This window comes from Rhinoderma darwinii, chromosome 9 (assembly GCF_050947455.1).
Source record: "Rhinoderma darwinii isolate aRhiDar2 chromosome 9, aRhiDar2.hap1, whole genome shotgun sequence".
NCBI classification, from domain to species: domain Eukaryota; kingdom Metazoa; phylum Chordata; class Amphibia; order Anura; family Rhinodermatidae; genus Rhinoderma; species Rhinoderma darwinii.
Window position 1 is genome coordinate 80,024,107 of NC_134695.1, and position 25,875 is coordinate 80,049,981.

General features: G+C 44.0%; 1 protein-coding gene across 3 annotated transcripts in view; it reads left to right on the forward strand.

Annotated features, from left to right (window-relative positions):
- Positions 1 to 8,927: 8,927 nt before the first annotated feature.
- KCNG4 (potassium voltage-gated channel modifier subfamily G member 4) overlaps positions 8,928 to 25,875 on the forward strand; it is a 23,955-nt gene continuing 7,007 nt past the window's right edge. Inside the window, exons 1-2 of one of the 3 annotated variants that reach the window (XM_075838277.1) lie at positions 8,928 to 10,983; positions 12,665 to 12,770. In XM_075838277.1, coding sequence (XP_075694392.1) covers positions 9,353 to 10,983; positions 12,665 to 12,677 — 1,644 coding nt within the window. In that variant the 5' untranslated portion in view covers positions 8,928 to 9,352 and the 3' untranslated portion in view covers positions 12,678 to 12,770. Of the gene's footprint in view, positions 10,984 to 12,484; positions 13,443 to 25,875 lie in introns of those variants that run through there. The other 2 variants (XM_075838279.1, XM_075838280.1) reach the window with 2 other exon arrangements.

Sequence of the window (25,875 nt, forward strand, 5' to 3'; positions counted from 1 at the left end):
AACTACTATAATACTGCTCCCTATATACAAGAATATAACTACTATAATACTGCTCCCTATATACAAGAATATAACTACTATAATACTGCCTCTATATACAAGAATATAACTACTATAATACTGCTCCTATATACAAGAATATAACTACTATAATACTGCTCCTATATACAAGAATATAACTACTATAATACTGCCCCCTATATACAAGAATATAACTACTATAATACTGACTCCTATATACAAGAATATAACTACTATAATACTGCCCCTATATACAAGAATATAACTACTATAATACTGCCCCTATATACAAGAATATAACTACTATAATACTGCTCCCTATATACAAGAATATAACTACTATAATACTGCCTCTATATACAAGAATATAACTACTATAATACTGCTCCTATATACAAGAATATAACTACTATAATACTGCTCCTATATACAAGAATATAACTACTATAATACTGCCCCCTATATACAAGAATATAACTACTATAATACTGCTACTATATACAAGAATATAACTACTATAATACTGCTCCTATATACAAGAATATAACTACTATAATACTGCCTCCTATATACAAGAATATAACTACTATAATACTGCCCTCTATATACAAGAATATAACTACTATAATACTGCCCCCTATATACAAGAATATAACTACTATAATACTGCCCCCTATATACAAGAATATAACTACTATAATACTGCCCCCTATATACAAGAATATAACTACTATAATACTGCCCCTATATACAAGAATATAACTAGTATAATACTGCCCCCTATATACAAGAATATAACTACTATAATACTGCCCCCTATATACAAGAATATAACTACTATAATACTGCCCCCTATATACAAGAATATAACTACTATAATACTGCCTCCTATATACAAGTATATAACTACTATAATACTGCTCCTATATACAAGAATATAACGACTATAATACTGCCCCCTATATACAAGAATATAACTACTATAATACTGCCCCCTATATACAAGAATATAACTACTATAATACTGCCCCTATATACAAGAATATAACTAGTATAATACTGCCCCCTATATACAAGAATATAACTACTATAATACTGCCCCCTATATACAAGAATATAACTACTATAATACTGCCCCCTATATACAAGAATATAACTACTATAATACTGCGTCCTATATACAAGTATATAACTACTATAATACTGCTCCTATATACAAGAATATAACGACTATAATACTGCCCCCTATATACAAGAATATAACTACTATGAGGGTATGTTCACACGGCGGGGGTCCGTAACGGCTGAAATTACGGGGATGTTTCAGCCTCAAAACATCCCCGTAATTTCAGCCGTAGCGGCATGTGCAGGCGCTTGAACGCCGCGTCAATTACGGCCGTAATTAGCGCTGCTATTCATTGGAGTCAATGAATAACGGCTCCAATTACGGCCAAAGAAGTGACAGGTCACTTCTTTGACGCGGGCGTCTAGTTACGCGCCGTCATTTGACAGCGGCGCGTAAATATACGCCTCGTGTGAACAGACAAACGTCTGCCCATTGCTTTCAATGGGCAGATGTTTGTCAGCGCTATTGAGGCGCTATTTTCAGACGTAATTCGGGGCCAAAACGCCCGAATTACGTCCGTAAATAGGCCGTGTGAACATACCCTAATACTGCTCCTAAATACAAGAATATAACTACTATAATACTGCCTCCTATATACAAGAATATAACTACTATAATACAGCCCCTATATACAAGAATATAACTACTATAATACTGCTCCTATATACAAGAATATAACTACTATAATACTGCTCCTATATACAAGAATATAACTACTATAATACTGCCCCCTATATACAAGAATATAACTACTATAATACTGCTCCTATATACAAGAATATAACTACTATAATACTGCTCCTATATACAAGAATATAACTACTATAATACTGCCTCTATATACAAGAATATAACTACTATAATACTGCCCCCTATATACAAGAATATAACTACTATAATACTGCTCCTATATACAAGAATATAACTACTATAATACTACCCCCTATATACAAGAATATAACTACTATAATACTGCCCCCTATATACAAGATTATAACTACTATAATACTGCTCCTATTCACAAGAATATAACTACTATAATACTGCTCCTATATACAAGAATATAACTACTATAATACTGCCCCCTATATACAAGAATATAACTACTATAATACTGCTCCTATATACAAGAATATAACTACTATAATACTGCCCCCTATATACAAGAATATAACTACTATAATACTGCTCCTATATACAAGAATATAACTACTATAATACTACCCCCTATATACAAGAATATAACTACTATAATACTGCCCCCTATATACAAGATTATAACTACTATAATACTGCTCCTATTCACAAGAATATAACTACTATAATACTGCTCCTATATACAAGAATATAACTACTATAATACTGCCCCCTATATGCAAGAATATAACTACTATAATACTGTCCCTATATACAAGAATATAACTACTATAATACTGCTCCTATATACAAGAATATAACTACTATAATACTGCCCCCTATATACAAGAATATAACTACTATAATACTGCCCCCTATATACAAGAATATAACTACTATAATACTGCCCCCTATATACAAGAATATAACTACTATAATACTGCCCCCTATATACAAGAATATAACTACTATAATACTGCCCCCTATATACAAGAATATAATTACTATAATACTGCCCCCTATATACAAGAATATAACTACTATAATACTGCCCCCTATATACAAGAATATAACTACTATAATACTGCCCCCTGTGGACAGGGGTGGTATGAGATTTCTCTTTTCTGGCTCCACTTCTATGATACCTTCTGCTATATGGGTGAGGGTCTTCTCACAAGGGGGGATGTGGAGCCGACAAGTGACCATTTTTTGGGCAGTTCTGATCAGTGAGTATTTGGCTATTTGCTCGTTGCCGGTGGATTGTTGCGCGGTTTACGCAGGGCAGTGGTGGAGAACGTATACGAGGTCTCATTCCTTGTGGTGAATTGATAGTTGTGATTATTGCGCGGTCCGGATACTTTGTCGCCTGTTTTCTGGCATTTCTTGGGTCGATTGAATTTCTCATAATTTCGTCATTGGTTTTGTGTCTATCGCGTTATGGAGAATCAGCGTCGCGGTGACAGCATCAGAGCGCAGTGAGGAGGGGGCAGTTATCGGGGGAGGGGTGACGTGCATCACTGGGGCCGCGGTCTAGCGTCATTTCACCATAATTCCTGCGCCTTTATTTCTGAATCCATCACAAGCCGCGCTCGCTGCTCGGAGCATTGATCCCGTCTACAGAATCGATATATATAGAGAGCGGTCACCAGAGATCTGCAGGAAACACCAAAATTACATCCAATTAAATGGCGTCATTTATTTTAATAGAGGAATAGATTTGTTCTTCCGTCCTCTTCAGTATTCGGGGCAATTTGTACTTAAATGGTCATTGATAAAGCAACAGACGGTTATTAGAAGGGGAAACAGGGTTCATTATCCCTCAATGTCAGTCTACACTGCCGCTCTGGCATTCTATTCATGGAGCAGTGAGCTTAGTATGAGCGCAGCTCCCTGAGGTTTATCCGGGATTCTCCACAGCAGTTATGACTTTCCGTCCCGTTTCGCGGCTGCGTAAATAATAGACGTTTATCCTCCTGGGTTTCGCTTTTCACTGTGTGATCAGATCTGACAATTTAAACCACAGAAATGAAATCCATTGTATTAATTCACAGAGACCAATTTGTCCCATTGGCGGCGTCTCGTCTTCTGCGTTGATGCGCGATAATCAGACGTGACGTGTCCGCACGCTGGGACGGTCAGCGCCAGACCATGGACCCGGCGTTCCCCAACAAAAGCGGCGTGAGCAGCGATAACGAGGGGGGGGGGGGGTAATGTAGTCGCTCATTTGTTCTTCATTCTCGGCTGTGTCGATGTCAATTTGATCAGGACTCGGGTCGCCGGATAATAACCCCGATGCTGGTTCAGTGAAGGGTCCGGAATAACCTCAAGTCCAGGGTCAGCGCAGCGTCTAGCGGGACATTCCCGGCACTTCATGCTTCCTCCGCTGACAGATTTATGAGACGCGGATTTGGCACCGGCCCACCCTGCCAAAAGTACCAACACCCGGTGTAATAACCACAGGATCACTGCGCCTGATTGGCCGGCAAACTCACCCGACCTAAACCCCATAGAGAATCTATAGAAGGCGGATCAACTTCTACCCAAAAAAGTCTGAACGCTTCATAAAGTCAGAGGGGAATTCAGCAAAGTGCTAGGTCAGGGCTGGGCAGATTTCTGCTCCACATTAATGTCGCTTTGTTATTTTTAAGATTTCGGTTTGTTTTTTAATGGAATTGCACAGATTATGGGAGACATTAACCGGGCATTGTAACCGGGGCGTGTAGACTTCTCTGTCCACGGTGTATATATATATTTGGCTGTTGATCTGCATCTGATAAAGGCTGAATCTCCGCTGTCCTGACATAAGGGGCAGCGACCTCGGGCCGCGGCGGATCATCCCCCCCCCCCCACCAGCTCATCGTTCATGTCCATCTAATCCCAGCAGCAATTTGCATCACAGAGACGGAGACCTGCGGAAAATAATCCTCCCGCCATCACGTTACTAATGATCACCAAGAGATTGGGATATTCAGCAGCGGCGGACTCTGCGCTCAACAGCTGCTGCGGGGTGCTCTGCCCACGTGACCCCCAGAATAGTCTCTGTATGTGTTCTCCTGCTTCATCATCACCTGCAGGTGGGCGCAAACGCAAAACTTGCCAGACGAATCGCAATATGTTATCGGTTACAATGGATGATGTAATGTCGCAAATAGATCCCATGTGATGCCTGTAAAATCAGTCAATGGTGAAAGATTTACCCCAATCAACTTTACATGACTTTTTGTTGCGGTTTTGCGGAAATTGTCTCTACAGAAGCACATCCTATAACTCTATGGGAGCTGTATATATGTGTATATAGTGAGCTCCCCCTAGTGGTGGCTGCAGGCAGCAGAATGTTATCATGTAACTCTATGGGATCTGTATCTATCTGTATGTAGTGAGCTCCCCCTAGTGGTGGCTGCAGGCAGCAGAATGTTATCATGTAACTATGGGAGCTGTATATATCTGTATGTAGTGAGCTCCCCCTAGTGGTAGCTGCAGGCAGCAGAATGTTATCATGTAACTCTATGGGATCTGTATCTATCTGTATGTAGTGAGCTCCCCCTAGTGGTGGCTGCAGGCAGCAGAATGTTTTCATGTAACTATATGGGAGCTGTATATATCTGTATGTAGTGAGCTCCCCCTAGTTGTGGCTGCAGGCAGCAGAATGTTATTATGGAACTCTATGGGAGCTTTATATATCTGTATATAGTGAGCTCCCTCTAGTGGTGGCTGCAGGCAGAAGAATGCTATCATGTAACTCTATGGGAGCTGTATATATCTGTATGTAGTGAGCTCCCCCTAGTTGTGGCTGCAGGCAGCAGAATGTTATTATGGAACACTATGGGAGCTGTATATATCTGTATGTAGTGAGCTCCCCCTAGTGGTGGCTGCAGGCAGCAGAATGTTATTATGTAACTCTATGGGAGCTTTATATATCTGTATATAGTGAGCTCCCTCTAGTCGTGGCTGCAGGCAGAAGAATGCTATCATGTAACGCTATGTGAGCTGTATATATCTGTATGTAGTGAGCTCCCCCTAGTGGTGGCTGCAGGTAGTAGAATGTTATCATGTAACTCTATGGGAGCTGTATATATCTGTAGTGAGCTCCCCCTAGTGGTGGCTGCAGGTAGTAGAATGTTATCATGTAACTCTATGGAAGCTGTATATATCTGTATGTAGTGAGCTCCCCCTAGTGGTGGCTGCAGGCAGCAGAATGTTATTATGTAACTCTATGGGAGCTTTATAGATCTGTATGTAGTGAGCTCCCCCTAGTGGTGGCTGCAAGCAGCAGAATGTTATTATGTAACTCTATGGGAGCTTTATATATCTGTATATAGTGAGCTCCCTCTAGTCGTGGCTGCAGGCAGAAGAATGCTATCATGTAACTCTATGGGAGCTGTATATATCTGTATGTAGTGAGCTCCCCCTAGTGGTGGCTGCAGGTAGTAGAATGTTATCATGTAACTCTATGGGAGCTGTATATATCTGTATGTAGTGAGCTCCCCCTAGTGGTGGCTGCAGGCAGCAGAATGTTATCATGTAACTCTATGGGAGCTGTATATATCTGTATGTAGTGAGCTCCCTCTAGTGGTGGCTGCAGGTAGTAGAATGTTATCATGTAACTCTATGGGAGCTGTATATATCTGTATGTACTGAGCTCCCCCTAGTGGTGGCTGCAGGTAGTAGAATGTTATCCTGTAACTCTAAGGGAGCTGTATATATCTGTATGTAGTGAGCTCCCCCTAGTGGTGGCTGCAGGCAGCAGAATGTTATCATGTAACTCTATGGGAGTTGTATATATCTGTATGTAGTGAGCTCCCCCTAGTGGTAGCTGCAGGCAGCAGAATGTTATCATGTAACTCTATGGGATCTGTATCTATCTGTATGTAGTGAGCTCCCCCTAGTGGTGGCTGCAGGCAGCAGAATGTTTTCATGTAACTATATGGGAGCTGTATATATCTGTATGTAGTGAGCTCCCCCTAGTGGTGGCTGCAGGCAGCAGAATGTTATTATGGAACTCTATGGGAGCTTTATATATCTGTATATAGTGAGCTCCCTCTAGTGGTGGCTGCAGGCAGAAGAATGCTATCATGTAACTCTATGGGAGCTGTATATATCTGTATGTAGTGAGCTCCCCCTAGTTGTGGCTGCAGGCAGCAGAATGTTATTATGTAACTCTATGGGAGCTTTATAGATCTGTATGTAGTGAGCTCCCCCTAGTGGTGGCTGCAAGCAGCAGAATGTTATTATGTAACTCTATGGGAGCTTTATATATCTGTATATAGTGAGCTCCCTCTAGTCGTGGCTGCAGGCAGAAGAATGCTATCATGTAACTCTATGGGAGTTGTATATATCTGTATGTAGTGAGCTCCCCCTAGTGGTGGCTGCATGTAGTAGAATGTTATCATGTAACTCTATGGGAGCTGTATATATCTGTATGTACTGAGCTCCCCCTAGTGGTGGCTGCAGGTAGTAGAATGTTATCCTGTAACTCTAAGGGAGCTGTATATATCTGTATGTAGTGAGCTCCCCCTAGTGGTGACTGCAGGCAGCAGAATGTTATCATGTAACTCTATGGGAGCTGTATATATCTGTATGTAGTGAGCTCCCCCTAGTGGTGGCTGCAGGCAGCAGAATGTTATCATGTAACTCTATGGGAGCTGTATATATCTGTATGTACTGAGCTCCCCCTAGTGGTGGCTGCAGGCAGCAGAATGTTATCATGTAACTCTATGGGAGCTGTATATATCTGTATGTAGTGAGCTCCCTCTAGTGGTGCCTGCAGGTAGTAGAATGTTATCATGTAACTCTATGGGAGCTGTATATATCTGTATGTAGTGAGCTCCCTCTAGTGGTGCCTGCAGGTAGTAGAATGTTATCATGTAACTCTATGGGAGCTGTATATATCTGTATGTAGTGAGCTCCCTCTAGTGGTGCCTGCAGGCATGTAATTATGCCTATACAGGAGATTTGGAGCTCTGTGACAGGAAAACAGATCTGACAGCTATGTAGATATATTATGACAATAATCCGCACAGAATTCTGAGCTTTTTTTTGGTTGATGAAGCTTCAGGTCTTATCCTTCCCATCATTGTTTGGGGGAGCTTAACCCTGAGGAACAGCAAGGGAAGGGCGATGACCAGTTATATGGCGCGGAGGCGTTTTCTGCTGCCCCGTGATCAGTGCTGCCATAAACCGAGGCCTCCTCAGCCTATACGATGGACACAGCTACATTTGCGCCACCGATAGTAAAATCATCATAAAAACAGAACGCATAAATTAAAAATGGAATATCAGGACCTGCTGGGAGTTTGTGATCCTTGTCGTCTGGTTGCAGCGGTCATTGTACGATATTACAGGCCGCTTATGATGGAAACCCCGCGGTATCCTAATCCCTGCTCATTCTTCTCCTCTCCGGTAGAATGTAAGCTCTTCTGCTCAGGGACCGCTCGTTTGGCTGCAGACTCTCCCTATAATTGTGTTTGTCGCAGTGTATATATGTCTCTATATGTCGTGCGGTGGAGCTGTCGGGGGAGGGTTCAGGTGAATGACTGTACATTGGTGTAAGGGGACGCCGCGGTGTATAGGGGTCCGTACATTATATATCAGGCCGGGATCACACAGGTGACTCCCACTCAGCGCCTCTTCACAATTCAATACAAATCCATCAACATCACGGCTTCAGATCATCCCACGGACAGCGGCCACGTTCACGGACTGCGCTCCATCTCCGGGGAAGCGAATCCGGGACTCAGGGGCGAATTTAATGAAGAGTTTTGTAGAAAACCAGGAGGGGGGGGCGCTTATTTCCTAAAGATAGAACAGGTGATTGTCTCCCCGGTGAGGACGCCGCAGTTTATTCCGTATTATTCCCGGAAGGATCTTATTAATTAACCCTCCGAGGACATAAGAGCAACCGACGTAACGAGACGCAGAGAGCGTGTAGGAAAGCGGAGACTCGGGGGAGGGGGCAGTTACTTAATAGAAGGCGGCGTTCACTTTCAACGTCCATCTTGCACTTGATTGGTCGCCACGGTAACTGCTCCCGCCCCGTTTCTTCTATCATGTTCGGTACCAAATATTCCGTGCGTCTGATCCCCCCGAGTATTTCTCAGGAACTTGTCAGTAAAGTGTCTGAAACTCAGAAGGTGGAAGCAAAATCCTACAAAACTGGGGGGGGAGCGTGAAAAGTAAAACGTCCCGGGCACAAGAACTGACAATCGAATTGGCCTATTTGTACAGAAGCGTTGAAGATCTGGAAACCACAAAGATAAAATGTCACTGACCCAAGAACAAAGAGCAATGGAGCCCCCAAAAAGAGAAGCGGAGGACTGGAGGGCACAGATGTCACCCCATAAACCACAATGGACGCCGAGGACCCCGAAATTCAGGAATGTGGAAAATGCACCGGACACACGAGGGACAGAAAGAGAGAACACGGGACGGAAGCTCCTGGACCCCAATGCAAAATCTTAACTAGGACCCCGTCACTTCTAGAGGTGTCTATCGACTGTGACCCCACAGGGGCCGAGGTGTGACTACAACCTCTGCACCCCCAGATACACCTTAGTGACAGGGCCCCCCACTATGTCCAGGTGCAGCAGTCCCGAGAGCTCTGCCCAGTACAATACCGAGGGAGAAGAAGAAGAGGAGAGAGGAGAGAGAAGTGGAGAGAAGAGGAGAGAGAAGGAGGAGAGAGAAGAGGAGAGGAGAGAGAAGAGGAGAAGAGAGGAGAGAGAAGAGGAGAAAAGAGGAGAGAGAAGAGGAGAAAAGAGGAGAGGAGAGAGAAGAGGAGAGGAGAGAGAAGAGGAGAAGAGAGGAGAGAGAAGAGGAGAGAGAAGAGGAGAAAAGAGGAGAGGAGAGAGAAGAGGAGAAGAGAGGAGAGAGAAGAGGAGAGAGAAGAGGAGAGAGAAGAGGAGAGAGAAGTGGAGAGAAGAGGAGAGAGAAGAGGAGAAAAGAGGAGAGGAGAAGAGAGAAGAGGAGAGAGAAGTGGAGAGAAGAGGAGAGAGAAGAGGAGAAGAGAGGGGAGAGAAGAGGAGAGAGAAGAGGAGAAAAGAGGAGAGGAGAGAGAAGAGGAGAAGAGGAGAAAAGAGGAGAGAGAAGTGGAGAGAAGAGGAGAGAGAAGTGGAGAGAAGAGGAGAGAGAAGAGGAGAGGAGAGAGAAGAGGAGAAGAGAGGAGAGAGAAGAGGAGAGAGAAGAGGAGAAAAGAGGAGAGAGAAGAGGAGAAGAGAGGAGAGAGAAGAGGAGAGAGAAGAGGAGAGAGAAGAGGAGAGAGAAGAGGAGAGAGAAGAGGAGAGGAGAGAGAAGAGGAGAAAGAAGAGGAGAAAGAAGAGGAGGAGAGAGAAGAGGAGAGAGAAGAGGAGAGAGAAGAGCAGAGAAGAGAAGAGGAGAGAGAAGAGAAGAGGAGAAGAGAGGGGAGAAAAATATAGAGGAAGAGAGAGAGGAGAAGAGAGAAGAAGAAAGAGAAGAGAGAAGAGGAGAGAGAAGAGGAGAGAAAAGAGGAGAGAAAAGAGGAGAGAAAAGAGGAGAGAAAAGAGGAGAGAAAAGAGGAGAGAAAAGAGGAGAGAAAAGAGGAGAGAAAAGAGGAGAGAAAAGAGGAGAGAAAAGAGGAGAGAAAAGAGAGAGAAGAGAGAGAAGAGAGAGAAGAGAGAGGAGAGAAGAGAGAGAAGAGAGAGAAGAGAGAGGAGAAGAGAGAAGAGGGAGGAGAAGAGGGAGGAGAAGAGGAGAAGAGAGAAGAGGGAGGAGAAGAAGAGAGAAGAGAGAGGAGAAGAAGAGAGAGAGAGAAGAGAGAGGAGAAGAAGAGAGAGAGAGAAGAAGAGAGAAGAGAGAGGAGAAGAAGAGAGAGAGAAGAGAGAGGAGAAGAAGAGAGAGAGAGAAGAAGAGAGAAGAGAGAGGAGAAGAAGAGAGAGAGAAGAGAGAAGAGAGAGGAGAAGAAGAGAGAGAGAGAGAAGAGAGAGGAGAAGAAGAGAGAGAGAGAAGAAGAGAGAGAGAGAAGAAGAGAGAAGAGAGGAAGAGAGAGAGAGAAGAAGAGAGAAGAGAGAGGAGAAGAAGAAGAGAGAGGAGAAGAAGAAGAGAAGGAGAGGAGTGAGCAGGAGAGGACAGATCAGCACTCTGCACATTCTCTTTATTTTGCTGGCAGCGGCCGGTGAGGAGGATGAGGAGGAACGAGCCGCCACTACTTACCTGGAGAGAAAACTTTACAGCAAGCGTCCTGTCAGGTATCACCCCCATCATCCACTACTATTATACGGCAACCAGCACTATCCATGCCGATTATTTTTATAAAGAAATATAGTCACATTACATGATGGGAAAGTAGTGCTTATTGGCTTAGATACCCAGTCCAGCAGACAGTATCACACATGATGGGATTAGATACACAGCTCAGCAGACAGTATCACACATGATAGGATTAGATACAGCGGCTCAGCAGTCAGTATCACACATGATAGGATTAGATACAGGGCCCAGCAGACAGTATCACACATGATAGGATTAGATACACAGCTCAGCAGACAGTATCACACGATAGGATTAGATACACAGCTCAGAAGACAGTATCACACATGGTAGGATTAGATACACAGCTCAGCAGACAGTATCACACATGATAGGATTAGATACAGCGGCTCAGAAGACAGTGTCACACATGATAGAATTAGATACACGGCTCAGCAGACAGTATCACACATGATAGGATTAGATACACCCCTCAGCAGACAGTATCACACATGATAGGATTAGATACACAGCTCGGCAGACAGTATCACACATGATAGGATTAGATACACAGCTCAGCAGACAGTATCACACATGATAGATTAGATACACAGCTCAGCAGACAGTATCACACATGATAGGATTAGATACACAGCTCAGCAGACAATATCACACATGATAGGATTAGATACAGCGGCTCAGCAGACAGTATCACACATGATAGGATTAGATACAGGGCCCAGCAGACAGTATCACACATGATAGGATTAGATACACAGCTCAGCAGACAGTATCACACATGGTAGGATTAGATACAGCGGCTCAGAAGACAGTGTCACACATGATAGAATTAGATACACGGCTCAGCAGACAGTATCACACATGATAGGATTAGATACACAGCTCAGCAGACAGTATCACACATGACAGGATTAGATACACAGCTCAGCAGACAGTATCACATGATAGGATTAGATACAGGGCCCAGCAGACAGTATCACACATGATAGGATTAGATACACAGCTCAGCAGACAGTATCACACATGATAGGATTAGATACAGCGGCTCAGAAGACAGTGTCACACATGATAGAATTAGATACACGGCTCAGCAGACAGTATCACACATGATAGGATTAGATACACAGCTCAGCAGACAGTATCACACATGATAGGATTAGATACACAGCTCAGCAGACAGTATCACACATGATAGGATTAGATACACAGCTCAGCAGACAGTATCACACATGATAGGATTAGATACACAGCTCAGCAGACAGTATCACACATGATAGGATTAGATACAGCGGCTCAGCAGACAGTATCACACATGATAGGATTAGATACAGGGCCCAGCAGACAGTATCACACATGATAGGATTAGATACACAGCTCAGCAGACAGTATCACACATGATAGGATTAGATACACAGCTCAGCAGATAGTATCACACATGATAGGATTAGATACACCCCTCAGCAGACAGTATCACACATGATAGGCTTAGATACACAGCTCAGCAGACAGTATCACACATAATAGGCTTAGATACACTGCTCAGCAGACAGTATCACACATGATAGGCTTAGATACACTGGCATGGTCCCCACCTCCCTTCTCCCTGGGTCGGAGTTCTCTGCTGGCATCGCTCAGTGATCGTCTTGCTCTTCCCCGCAGTTCTCCCGCGTGAAGTCTCCGCTTTCTGTCCGAGATGCGGATAATGTCAGGCGGCAGCGACTACAGTGACCTCAGCGGCACCTCCAGCAGCTCATTGAACCGCTTCTTCCCGGCAGCTGCGGAGTCGCAGACCGCTAAGGGGGTGAAGTACCGGCGGGCGAGGAGACTCCGTGACCCGGACGATCTGTACACGACCGACTTTAAACGAGAAATCATCATTAACGTCGGGGGCATCCGGTACCTCCTGCCGTGGAGCACCCTGGACGACTTCCCCATGAGCAGACTCGGGAGGCTGAGGTTCTGCAGCAGCTACGACGACATCACCCAAATATGTGACGACTTTGATGAAGACACCAATGAGTTTTTCTTTGACAGGAACCCGTGTGCGTTCCGCATGATCGTCAGCTTCTTAGCGGCGGGGAAGCTGCGGCTGCTGCGGGACATGTGCGCCTTGTCCTTCCAGGATGAGCTGATGTACTGGGGCATCGAGGACTCCAACCTGGAGCGCTGCTGCCTGAGGAAGCTCTTCATGAGACTGGAAGAACTGGCGGAGCTCAAGCAGGAGGAGGAGACGCACAGGAACCGGGAGACCGTCAGCATGCTGGAAGAGCCCGCCAAGACGGGACATTGTATGAGCAGACTGCGGGACATGGTGGAGAACCCGCGCTCCGGGCTGCCCGGGAAGGTGTTTGCCTGTCTGTCCATCTTATTCGTGGCCACCACGGCCATCAACCTGTGTATCAGCACCATGCCGGACCTCCGCGCGGAGGAAGACCGGGTGAGTGAGTACCATAGACGGCCGATGTCTGACCGATATCTGTCCAATCAGATCAATATCGGTCCCTGGGTGTAAATGGTGATCGGATTGAACAGACAGAAAATTAGTCCGAGCACCGACATTGTAGCGTGTGGACGGCGATACAGGGGGCCCCTCCATTATGGCGCCTGGCGGGGGGACATACAATATGCGGCTCCGGGCAGGGGCCCAGCAGGCAGGGGCCCGGGACACCGCCACCTTCTAAGAGTATGTTCACACTCCCTATTTACAAACACTCGAAATACGTCCGAAAATACGGCTCCAAACCGCCGGCAAACATCTGCTCATTGAAATCAATGGGCTTACGATGTTCTGTGCAGACGGGCATTTTTTTTACGCGTTGATGTCAATAGACGGCGCGTAAAAAGACGCCCGCGTCAAAGACGTGCATGTCACTTCTTGAGACGTAATTGGAACAGTTTTTCATTGACTCCGAGTTTCAGACGTAATTGCCGTTATCGTGTGCACATAGCCTTATAGATACATGGACGGGACTGGCGCACAATTACTGCTGGAGACTTAAAAAGTGTGAGCGCGGGGCCCATAAACTGATGGTGAACGGGGCCCCTCACTGCCGGCCTTGGTTAGGGGTATTTATCGAAGATGAGGAGGTGATGAAAAAACAAGAAAAATCATCCACATCCTACTAATAATAGCAAGGAAACATGATGAGAAAATGGCCACTAGGTGGCAGCATCAACATAGCAACCAATGTAACTGCCATGTGCGTCCTACTAAACAGGATACGGCAGTGAGGAGTGTATCTTAGGGTCACACGCAGAGTCAAAACCGTCTCAAAATACGGTGCGGTTTTCAAGGGAAAACAGCTCCTGATTTACAGATGTTTTTTGAGCCACTCACGTATTTCGCAGCGTTTTTCCGGCCGTTTTTGGAGCGGTTTTCACTAGTCTATGAGAAAACGGCTCCTAAAGACGTCCCAAGAAGTGTCCTGCATATAATGTATAGAAGTGTCCTGCATATAATGTATAGAAGTGTCCTGCATATAATGTATAGAAGTGTCCTGCATATAATGTATAGAAGTGTCCTGCATATAATGTATAGAAGTGTCCTGCATATAATGTATAGAAGTGTCCTGCATATAATGTATAGAAGTGTCCTGCATATAATGTATAGAAGTGTCCCGCATATAATGTATATAAGTGTCCCGCATATAATGTATATAAGTGTCCCGCATATAATGTATAGAAGTGTCCTGCATATAATGTATAGAAGTGTCCTGCATATAATGTATAGAAGTGTCCTGCATATAATGTATAGAAGTGTCCTGCATATAATGTATAGAAGTGTCCTGCACTTCTTTTATCGAGCCGTCATTTTACGCGCCGTATTTTGACAGCGACGTATAAAATGACAGCTCGTCTGCACAGAACATCGTAAGATCCATTGCAAGTAACGGGCAGATGTTTGCCGACGTATTGGAGGCGTCTTTTCAGGTGTAAAACGCCCAAATTACGTCTAAAAAGAGGTCGTGTGCACAAACCCTAATCCCACCATCTGTGATACTGTCTGCTGAGCCGTGTATCTAATCCTATCACGTGTGATACTGCCTGCTGAGCTGTGTATCTAATCCCATCATGTGTGATACTGTCTGCTGAGCTGTGTATCTAATCCTATCATGTGTGATACTGTCTGCTGAGCCGTGTATCTAATCCTATCACGTGTGATACTGCCTGCTGAGCTGTGTATCTAATCCCATCATGTGTGATACTGTCTGCTGAGCCCTGTATCTAATCCTATCATGTGTGATACTGTCTGCTGAGCTGTGTATCTAATCCTATCATGTGTGATACTGTCTGCTGAGCTGTGTATCTAATCCTATCATGTGTGATACTGTCTGCTGAGCTGTGTATCTAATCCTATCATGTGTGATACAGTCTGCTGAGCTGTGTATCTAATCCTATCATGTGTGATACTGTCTGCCGAGCTGTGTATCTAATCCTATCATGTGTGAAACTGTCTGCTGAGCTGTGTATCTAATCCTATAATGTGTGATACTGTCTGCTGAGCCGTGTACCTAATCCAATCATGTGTGATACTGTCTGCTGAGCTGTGTATCTAATCCTATCATGTGTGATACTGTCTGCTGAGCTGTGTATCTAATCCTATCATGTGTGATACTGTCTGCTGAGCCGTGTATCTAATCCAATCATGTGTGATACTGTCTGCTGAGCTGTGTATCTAATCCTATCATGTGTGATACAGTCTGCTGAGTTGTGTATCTAATCCTATCATGTGTGATACAGTCTGCTGAGCTGTGTATCTAATCCTATCATGTGTGATACTGTCTGCTGAGCTGTGTATCTAATCCTATCATGTGTGATACTGTCTGCTGAGCTATGTATCTAATCCTATCATGTGTGATACTGTCTGCTGAGCTGTGTATCTAATCCTATCATGTGTGATACTGTCTGCTGAGCTACTGTATCTAATCCTATCATGTGTGATACTGTCTGCTGAGCTGTGTATCTAATCCTATCATGTGTGATACTGTCTGCTGAGCTACTGTATCTAATCCTATCATGTGTGATACTGTCTGCTGAGCTGTGTATCTAATCCTATCATGTGTGATACTTTCTGCTGAGCTACTGTATCTAATCCTATCATGTGTGATACTGTCTGCTGAGCGGTGTATCTAATCCTATCATGTGTGATACTGTCTGCTGAGCCGCTGTATCTAATCCAATCATGTGTGATACTGTCTGCTGAGCCGCTGTATCTAATCCAATCATGTGTGATACTGTCTGCTGAGCTGTGTATCTAATCCTATCATGTGTGATACTGTCTGCTGAGCTGTGTATCTAATCCTATCATGTGTGATACTGTCTGCTGAGCTGTGTATCTAATCCTATCATGTGTGATACTGTCTGCTGAGCTGTGTATCTAATCCTATCATGTGTGATACTGTCTGCTGAGCCGCTGTATCTAATCCAATCATGTGTGATACTGTCTGCTGAGCCGCTGTATCTAATCCAATCATGTGTGATACTGTCTGCTGAGCAACTGTATCTAATCCTATCATGTGTGATACTGTCTGCTGAGCTGTGTATCTAATCCTATCATGTGTGATACTGTCTGCTGAGCTGTGTATCTAGTCCTATCATGTGTGATACTGTCTGCTGAGCTGCTGTATCTAATCCTATCATGTGTGATACTGTCTGCTGAGCTGTGTATCTAATCCTATCATGTGTGATACTGTCTGCTGAGCTGTGTATCTAATCCTATGATGTGTGATACTGTCTGCTGAGCTGTGTATCTAATCCTATCATGTGTGATACTGTCTGCTGAGCTGTGTATCTAATCCTATCATGTGTGATACTGTCTGCTGAGCTGTGTATCTAGTCCTATCATGTGTGATACTGTCTGCTGAGCTGCTGTATCTAATCCTATCATGTGTGATACTGTCTGCTGAGCCGCTGTATCTAATCCTATCATGTGTGATACTGTCTGCTGAGCTGTGTATCTAATCCTATCATGTGTGATACTGTCTGCTGAGCTGTGTATCTAATCCTATCATGTGTGATACTGTTGAGCCGCTGTAGGGCAGGGTCCTCGTACACGGGACATATAGAGCGCGCTGATGACTGATCGCTCGCTGATTGCCGCTCGTTTGCTTCTTTCACCAGGCGCTGTGATCGGGGGGGGGGGGACGACACATATAGAGCTGCGGCCGCTCGTCCTCATACGTTATTATCATGGCGGCAGCGCGTCGTTGTTTACACCGGGAGATTTGCTGCCGACAACGATGATATTTCTTGCAGCATGAAGGATACGGTCGCCGGTGAATCAGCGTTTGCTCGCTTGTCGGCTGATCCGTTTCCTGTTTGCAGAGGGTGATGATCTGGAGGGGCGTTCTGCGGGCGCTCGTGTCCCCAATAATCGGGCCGTGTGAAAGTGGCGCAGAGACGGGTGTTACGCAGCAGAATGGGCGCCGGCTCCTCCGTAGCGCATATGGCTTAGTAATGGCGCCGCACTCCGATCTCCCACCGCTCAGAGTAACAATGATATTGGGCGCTGCGCCGCTCCCGGTTATTTTTGGGGCACCGTTAACCCACCGACGAATAAATATCCACTCAGGCTGATTCTAAAGATAGAAAGAACATTTCCCTTCATCTCGTAACGCGTCCGTCTCTCCTGCAATGATTCATTTATGAGGCTGAAGTTCTGCGCCAATCAGAATGAGCCGCACAGGAACATTAGTCTAATATAAAATGAGCGTCATCTCCACGGCGTGAATGTGGCGGCGGTGATCGCAGGACCGGGGTGACCAAGGAATCTCACACACATTGTGCAAACACCAGCAGCGCAGAGGATTTCAGGAGAAGCGTGTGCTCCTTGTGAGAGAGGTCCCCCACTGTGAGGTACATAATGGAAGGAGAAGAGTCCCAGCAGCACAGAGGATTTCAGTAGAGGATTGTGCTAATATTATAGGAGGTTGCAGACTGAGGTTCATAGTTAGAAGGAGCAGTCTACAGCAGCACAGAGGATTTCAGTAGATGATTGTGCTAATTTTATGGGAGGTTGCAGATTGAGGTTCATAGTTAGAAAGAGCAGTCCACAGCAGCACAGAGGATTACTGTAAGGCTTTTGTCAGAACTATAAATACTCCAATGTTCATCGTTGATGCTACGGAGGCGCAATTCACATGAAATATTCATTGTAGAACTAACGTGAAAAACCGCACCAAATTTCACAACAAAATTTAGTTGCGGAGTTGGTCGCAGATTTAGATCATCGCAATGTGAAATTCACGGCAGGAATCCGCGACAGACCAGACCTTCGTGGACTCGGAGCGTGCCTCGTGCTTAGACTTCAGCGTGGATTTCTCCGGCGTTCCTTAGAATTCCGTTCACTGACATGTGTTCGGGACTTTGTTGCAGAATTTCAGCGTACGATGCGCTCCGATCCCGTGCTGTAACATTATATCTTATTATATCATTACCCCGGCTGGCAGATCTCGTTACCACGGCGGTATCCACTTCTGGCCGCTATCAGCAGTGTCACGAGCGCCATTGTATTTCCCTTATGTCTTAATTAATCCGCGCCCGCAGTTCACGCTCTCACAATCAGTAAATTGATTTCGTTTTCCTTCTCATCGGCCGTCGAATCACATTTGTCCTGAATATTTCATGTGCTGCTGAAATCACCAGATAAATGCGACCGCTGAGATTCCACCGCAAGTACTACAACTCTCAGAAGATGGACACCCCCTGCTGCGCCGCATCTCCATCCTGTGGAACTACAAGTCTCATCATGCCTGGTAACTGGAGAGGTTTGGTGCGTAGTCTGGAACTTGTAGTTCTACAGCAGTCAGTGAGTGGAGGAGAATATAAGGAGAGAAGCTGCGGATTCTGGTGACTGCGGTAGATGTTCTGCGTGCTGGGATTTATTGTACTCACGAGTTCAGAGGTCAGAGCTAAAGTTTCTGCCCCCCTCTGGTTCCAATTACAGCAGATTCACTGTAAACATACATTACTCATCCTGTATTATACTCCAGAGCTGCACTCACTATTCTGCTGGAGGAGTCACTGTGTACATACATTACTTATCCTGTACTGATCCTGAGTTATATCCTGTATTATACTCCAGAGCTGCACTCACTATTCTGCTGGTGGAGTCACTGTGTACATACATTACATTACTTATCCTGTACTGATCCTGAGTTATATCCTGTATTATACTCCAGAGCTGCACTCACTATTCTGCTGGTGGAGTCACTGTGTACATACATTACATTACTTATCCTGTACTGATCCTGAGTTACATCCAGTATTATACTCCAGAGCTGCACTCACTATTCTGCTTGTGGAGTCACTGTGTATATACATTACATTACTTATCCTGTACTGATCCTGAGTTACCTCCTGTATTATACTCCAGAGCTGCACTCACTATTCTGCTGGTGGAGTCACTGTGTACATACATTATATTACTTATCCTGTACTGATCCTGAGTTACATCCTGTATTATACTCCAGAGCTGCACTCACTATTCTGCTGGAGGAGTCACTGTGTACATACATTACATTACTTATCCTGTATTATACTCCAGAGCTGCACTCACTATTCTGCTGGTGGAGTCACTGTGTACATACATTACATTACTTATCCTGTACTGATCCTGAGTTACCTCCTGTATTATACTCCAGAGCTGCACTCACTATTCTGCTGGTGGAGTCACTGTGTATATACATTACATTACTTATCCTGTACTGATCCTGAGTTACCTCCTGTATTATACTCCAGAGCTGCACTCACTATTCTGCTGGAGGAGTCACTGTGTACATACATTACATTACTTATCCTGTACTGATCCGGAGTTACATCCTGTATTATACTCCAGAGCTGCACTCACTCTTCTGCTGGAGGAGTCACTGTGTACATACATTACTTATCCTGTACTGATCCTGAGTTACATCCTGTATTATACTCCAGAGCTGCACTCACTATTCTGCTGGTGGAGTCACTGTGTACATACATTACTTATCCTGTACTGATCCTGAGTTATATCCTGTATTATACTCCAGAGCTGCACTCACTATTCTGCTGGTGGAGTCACTGTGTACATACATTACTTATCCTGTACTGATCCTGAGTTATATCCTGTATTATACTCCAGAGCTGCACTCACTATTCTGCTGGTGGTCACTGTGTACATACATTACATTACTTCTCCTGTACTGATCCTGAGTTACATCCTGTATTATACTCCAGAGCTGCACTCACTATTCTGCTGGTGGAGTCACTGTGTACATACATTACATTACTTATCCTGTACTGATCCTGAGTTATAACCTGTATTATACTCCAGAGCTGCACTCACTATTCTGCTGGTGGAGTCACTGTGTACATACATTACATTACTTATCCTGTACTGATCCTGAGTTATATCCTGTATTATACTCCAGAGCTGCACTCACTATTCTGCTGGTGGAGTCACTATGTACATACATTACATTACTTATCCTGTACTGATCCTGAGTTACATCCTGTATTATACTCCAGAGCTGCACTCACTATTCTGCTGGTGGAGTCACTGTGTACATATATTACATTACTTATCCTGTACTGATCCTGAGTTACATCCTGTATTATACTCCAGAGCTGCACTCACTATTCTGCTGGTGGAGTCACTGTGTACATACATTACATTACTTATCCTGTACTGATCCTGAGTTATATCCTGTATTATACTCGAGAGCTGCACTCACTATTCTGCAGGTGGAGTCACTGTGTACATACATTACATTACTTATCCTGTACTGATCCTGAGTTATATCCTGTATTATACTCCAGAGCTGCACTCACTATTCTGCTGGTGGAGTCACTATGTACATACATTACATTACTTATCCTGTACTGATCCTGAGTTATATCCTGTATTATACTCCAGAGCTGCACTCACTATTCTGCTGGTGGAGTCACTGTGTACATACATTACATTACTTATCCTGTACTGATCCTGAGTTATATCCTGTATTATACTCCAGAGCTGCACTCACTATTCTGCAGGTGGAGTCACTGTGTACATACATTACATTACTTATCCTGTACTGATCCTGAGTTATATCCTGTATTATACTCCAGAGCTGCACTCACTATTCTGCTGGTGGAGTCACTGTGTACATACATTACATTACTTCTCCTGTACTGATCTGGAGTTACATCCTGTATTATACTCCAGAGCTGCACTCACTATTCTGCTGGTGGAGTCACTGTGTACATACATTACATTACTTATCCTGTACTGATCCTGAGTTATATCCTGTATTATACTCCAGAGCTGCACTCACTATTCTGCTGGTGGAGTCACTGTGTACATACATTACATTACTTATCCTGTACTGATCCTGAGTTATATCCTGTATTATACTCCAGAGCTGCACTCACTATTCTGCTGGTGGAGTCACTGTGTACATACATTACATTACTTATCCTGTACTGATCCTGAGTTACATCCTGTATTATACTCCAGAGCTGCACTCACTATTCTGCTGGTGGAGTCACTGTGTACATACATTGCTTCTCCTGTACTGATCCGGAGTTATATTCTGTATTATACTCCAGAGCTGCACTCACTATTCTGCTGGTGGAGTCACTGTGTACATACATTACATTACTTATCCTGTACTGATCCGGAGTTATATCCTGTGTTATATAACCTGGGACGAGAGGCTTATTGGATTTATCGACGTGGGGCATGTAAACGAGCGCTGACCAATGAGACCGTTAGTTGATCGGCGATCGTTTGCTCCTGTCACAAGGATCTAGTATGAGGAGCAGCGCTCGTTACTCCGATCACTTGTAAATTTCCATCATGGTGGCTGCGCGTAGTTTACACAGGGAGATGTTCTGCCGATAACGATACGATCAGCCGGACAACGAGCGATTGCACAATAATTGGACGGTGTAAAAGGACCTCAAGACGCTAAAATCTCCCAGCGATCTTCAGTGGCGGCCATGAACGACCCTCAGTCAGGGACCTTGGATCCAGTGGGCGCAGGACCTTCCTCCCGGCTTTATTGTCCTTTAGTGGAGCTGCTGTTTTATGCAGTGAAGAGATTGTGTTCTCCGTGCTCTGCAGGTGTCAGCGGGAGGTGTATTGTGTCAGCGGGAGGTGTAGTGTGTCCCGGAGGTGCTGATACTGATCGCAGAGGATCGAGTTCCAGGAACGAGACAGAAGGTCCAATGACACCTTGAGTCACCTCAAAGTGCAGCTCTGCCTCTTCTCACAGGTTAATTCTCCGCAGAACGCTGAGTAACTCTGCCGATACCTCACATCAAGTCTTATACTCCAGTCACATCCAGAGCTGCAGTCACAATTCTGCTGTAATATCAGGTCTTATACTCCAGTCACATCCAGAGCTGCAGTCACAATTCTGCTGTAACATCAGGTCTTATACTATAGTCACATCCAGAGCTGCAGTCACAATTCTGCTGTTAGCTCTCAATCTGCAGCACCTCTTCCTGCCACTCCCTGCTGGTTCAGTGTGGTTTAGGTGGATGTAATGTACAGGACTCCGTATAGTAGTCAGATACGGATACAGTCTACATATCATACAATGTAATAGAATCAGCTGGTGTGGGAGACAGTCAGGTAAAGTCCCAGGTGCTGCAATCTTGACGGCACACGTGAAGCAGGGGCGGTGCTCCCCGATACGTCAGCCGGTGCTCCCCGATACGTCAGGCGGTGCTCCCCGATACGTAAGGCGGTGCAGTGTCGGGAATCCTCAGCGCTCTCTTATTCTTTGCTCTTTTTGACCTGATTAATAGATTTCCAGGAAGTGTCTCCTGACCACAGCAGAGCCCACGTGTAGAGGATCATGTGATAGTGTGAGGAGGTAATACCTCGGGGTAGAGACCAGCTGATCGCCTCCATGCCACGCCGCATTGATAACACCTCAGCAGTGCCACAGGCTGATCGCCCCCATGCCACGCCGCATTGATAATACCTAAGCAGTGCCACAGGCTGATCGCCTCCATGCCACGCCGCATTGATAACACCTGAGCAGTGCCACAGGCTGATCGCCCCCATGCCACGCCGCATTGATAACACCTCAGCAGTGCCACAGGCTGATCGCCCCATGCCACGCCGCATTGATAACACCTCAGCAGTGCCACAGGCTGATCGCCTCCATGCCACGCAGCATTGATGCAGTAATTCATGCAGAGTTGGAGCCCCGGACAAGTATTGAGGGCAGATTCTGGACAGACTTCTCAGTAGGACGACATTTCGGTATTAAAAATCTTTTCTGAAATTGGGTTTATATAATATTCTCATTTTCTGAGACACAAAATTTTGGGTTTTCAGTAACTGTTCCCATAATCATCAACATTACAAGAAAAAACTGCTGGAAATAGATCCCTCTGTGTGTGATGAATCTATAGAATATACGAGATCCCTCTGTGTGTGATGAATCTATAGAATATATGAGACCCCTCTGCGTGTGATGAATCTATAGAATATATGAGATCCCTCCGTGTGTGATGAATCTATAGCATATGAGATCCCTCCGTGTGTGATGAATCTATAGAATATACGAGATCCCTCTGTGTATAATGAATCTATAGAATATATGAGATCCCTCCGTGTGTGATGAATCTATAGAATATGTGAGACCCCTCTGCGTGTGATGAATCTATAGAATATATGAGATCCCTCTGTGTGTGATGAATCTATAGAATATATGAGATCCCTCTGTGTGTGATGAATCTAGAATATATGAGATCCCTCTGTGTGTGATGAATCTATAGAATATATGAGATCCCTCTGTGTGTAATGAATCTATAGAATATGTGAGATCCCTCTGTGTGTGATGAATCTATAGAATATATGAGACCCCTCTGCGTGTGATGAATCTATAGAATATATGAGATCCCTCTGTGTGTGATGAATCTATAGAATATATGAGATCCCTCTGTGTGTGATGAATCTATAGAATATATGAGATCCCTCTGTGTGTGATGAATCTATAGAATATATGAGATCCCTCTGTGTGTGATGAATCTATAGAATATGTGAGATCCCTCTGTGTGTGATGAATCTATAGAATATATGAGATCCCTCTGTGTGTGATGAATCTATAGAATATATGAGATCCCTCTGTGTGTGATGAATCTATAGAATATATGAGATCCCTCTGTGTGTGATGAATCTATAGAATATGTGAGATCCCTCTGTGTGTGAGGAATCTATAGAATATATGAGATCCTCTGTGTGTGATGAATCTATAGAATATACGAGATCCTCTGTGTGTGATGAATCTATAGAATATACGAGATCCCTCTGTGTGTGATGAATCTATAGAATATACGAGATCCCTCTGTGTGTGATGAATCTATAGAATATATGAGATCCCTCTGTGTGATGAATCTATAGAATATGTGAGATCCCTCTGTGTGTGATGAATCTATAGAATATGAGATCCCTCTGTGTGTGATGAATCTATAGAATATGAGATCCCTCTGTGTGTGATGAATGTATAGAATATATGAGATCCCTCTGTGTGTAATGAATCTATAGAACATGAGATCCCTATGTGTGTAATGAATCTATAGAATATATGAGATCCCTCTGTGTGTGATGAATCTATAGAATATGTGAGATCCCTCTGTGTGTGATGAATCTATAGAATATACGAGATCCATCAGTGTGTGATGAATCTATAGAATATACGAGATCCCTCTGTGTGATGAATCTATAGAATATACGAGATCCCTCTGTGTGTGATGAATCTATAGAATATACGAGATCCCTCTGTGTGTGATGAATCTATAGAATATACGAGATCCCTTTGTGTGTGATGAATCTATAGAATATATGAGATCCCTCTGTGTGTGATGAATCTACAGAATATGTGAGATCCCTCTGTGTGTGATGAATCTATAGAATATACGAGATCCCTCTGTGTGTGATGAATCTATAGAATATACGAGATCCCTCTGTGTGTGATGAATCTATAGAATATACGAGATCCCTCTGTGTGTGATGAATCTATAGAATATACGAGATCCCTCTGTGTGTGATGAATCTATAGAATATACGAGATCCCTCTGTGTGTGATGAATCTATAGAATATATGAGATCCCTCTGTGTGTGATGAATGTATAGAATATACGAGATCTCTCTGTGTGTGATGAATCTATAGAATATACGAGATCCCTCTGTGTGTGATGAATCTATAGAATATATGAGATCCCTCTGTGTGTGATGAATCTATAGAATATATGAGATCCCTCTGTGTGTGATGAATATATAGAATATACGAGATCCCTCTGTGTGTGATGAATCTATAGAATATATTAGATCCCTCTGTGTGTGATGAATGTATAGAATATATGAGATCCCTCTGTGTGTGATGAATCTCTAGAATATACGAGATCCCTCTGTGTGTGATGAATCTATAGAATATACGAGATCCCTCTGTGTGTGATGAATCTATAGAATACACGAGATCCCTCTGTGTGTGATGAATCTATAGAATATATGAGATCCCTCTGTGTGATGAATCTATAGAATATATGAGATCCCTCTGTGTGTGATGAATCTATAGAATATATGAGATCCCTCTGTGTGTGATGAATCTATAGAATATATGAGATCCCTCTGTGTGTAATGAATCTATAGAATATGTGAGATCCCTGTGTGTGTGATGAATCTATAGAATATGTGAGATCCCTGTGTGTGATGAATCTATAGAATATGTGAGATCCCTCTGTGTGTGATGAATCTATAGAATATATGAGATTCCTCTGTGTGTGATGAATCTATAGAATATATGAGATCCATCTGTGTGTGATGAATCTATAGAATATGTGAGATCCCTCTGTTTGTGATGTATCTATAGAATATGTGAGATCCCTCTGTGTGATGAATC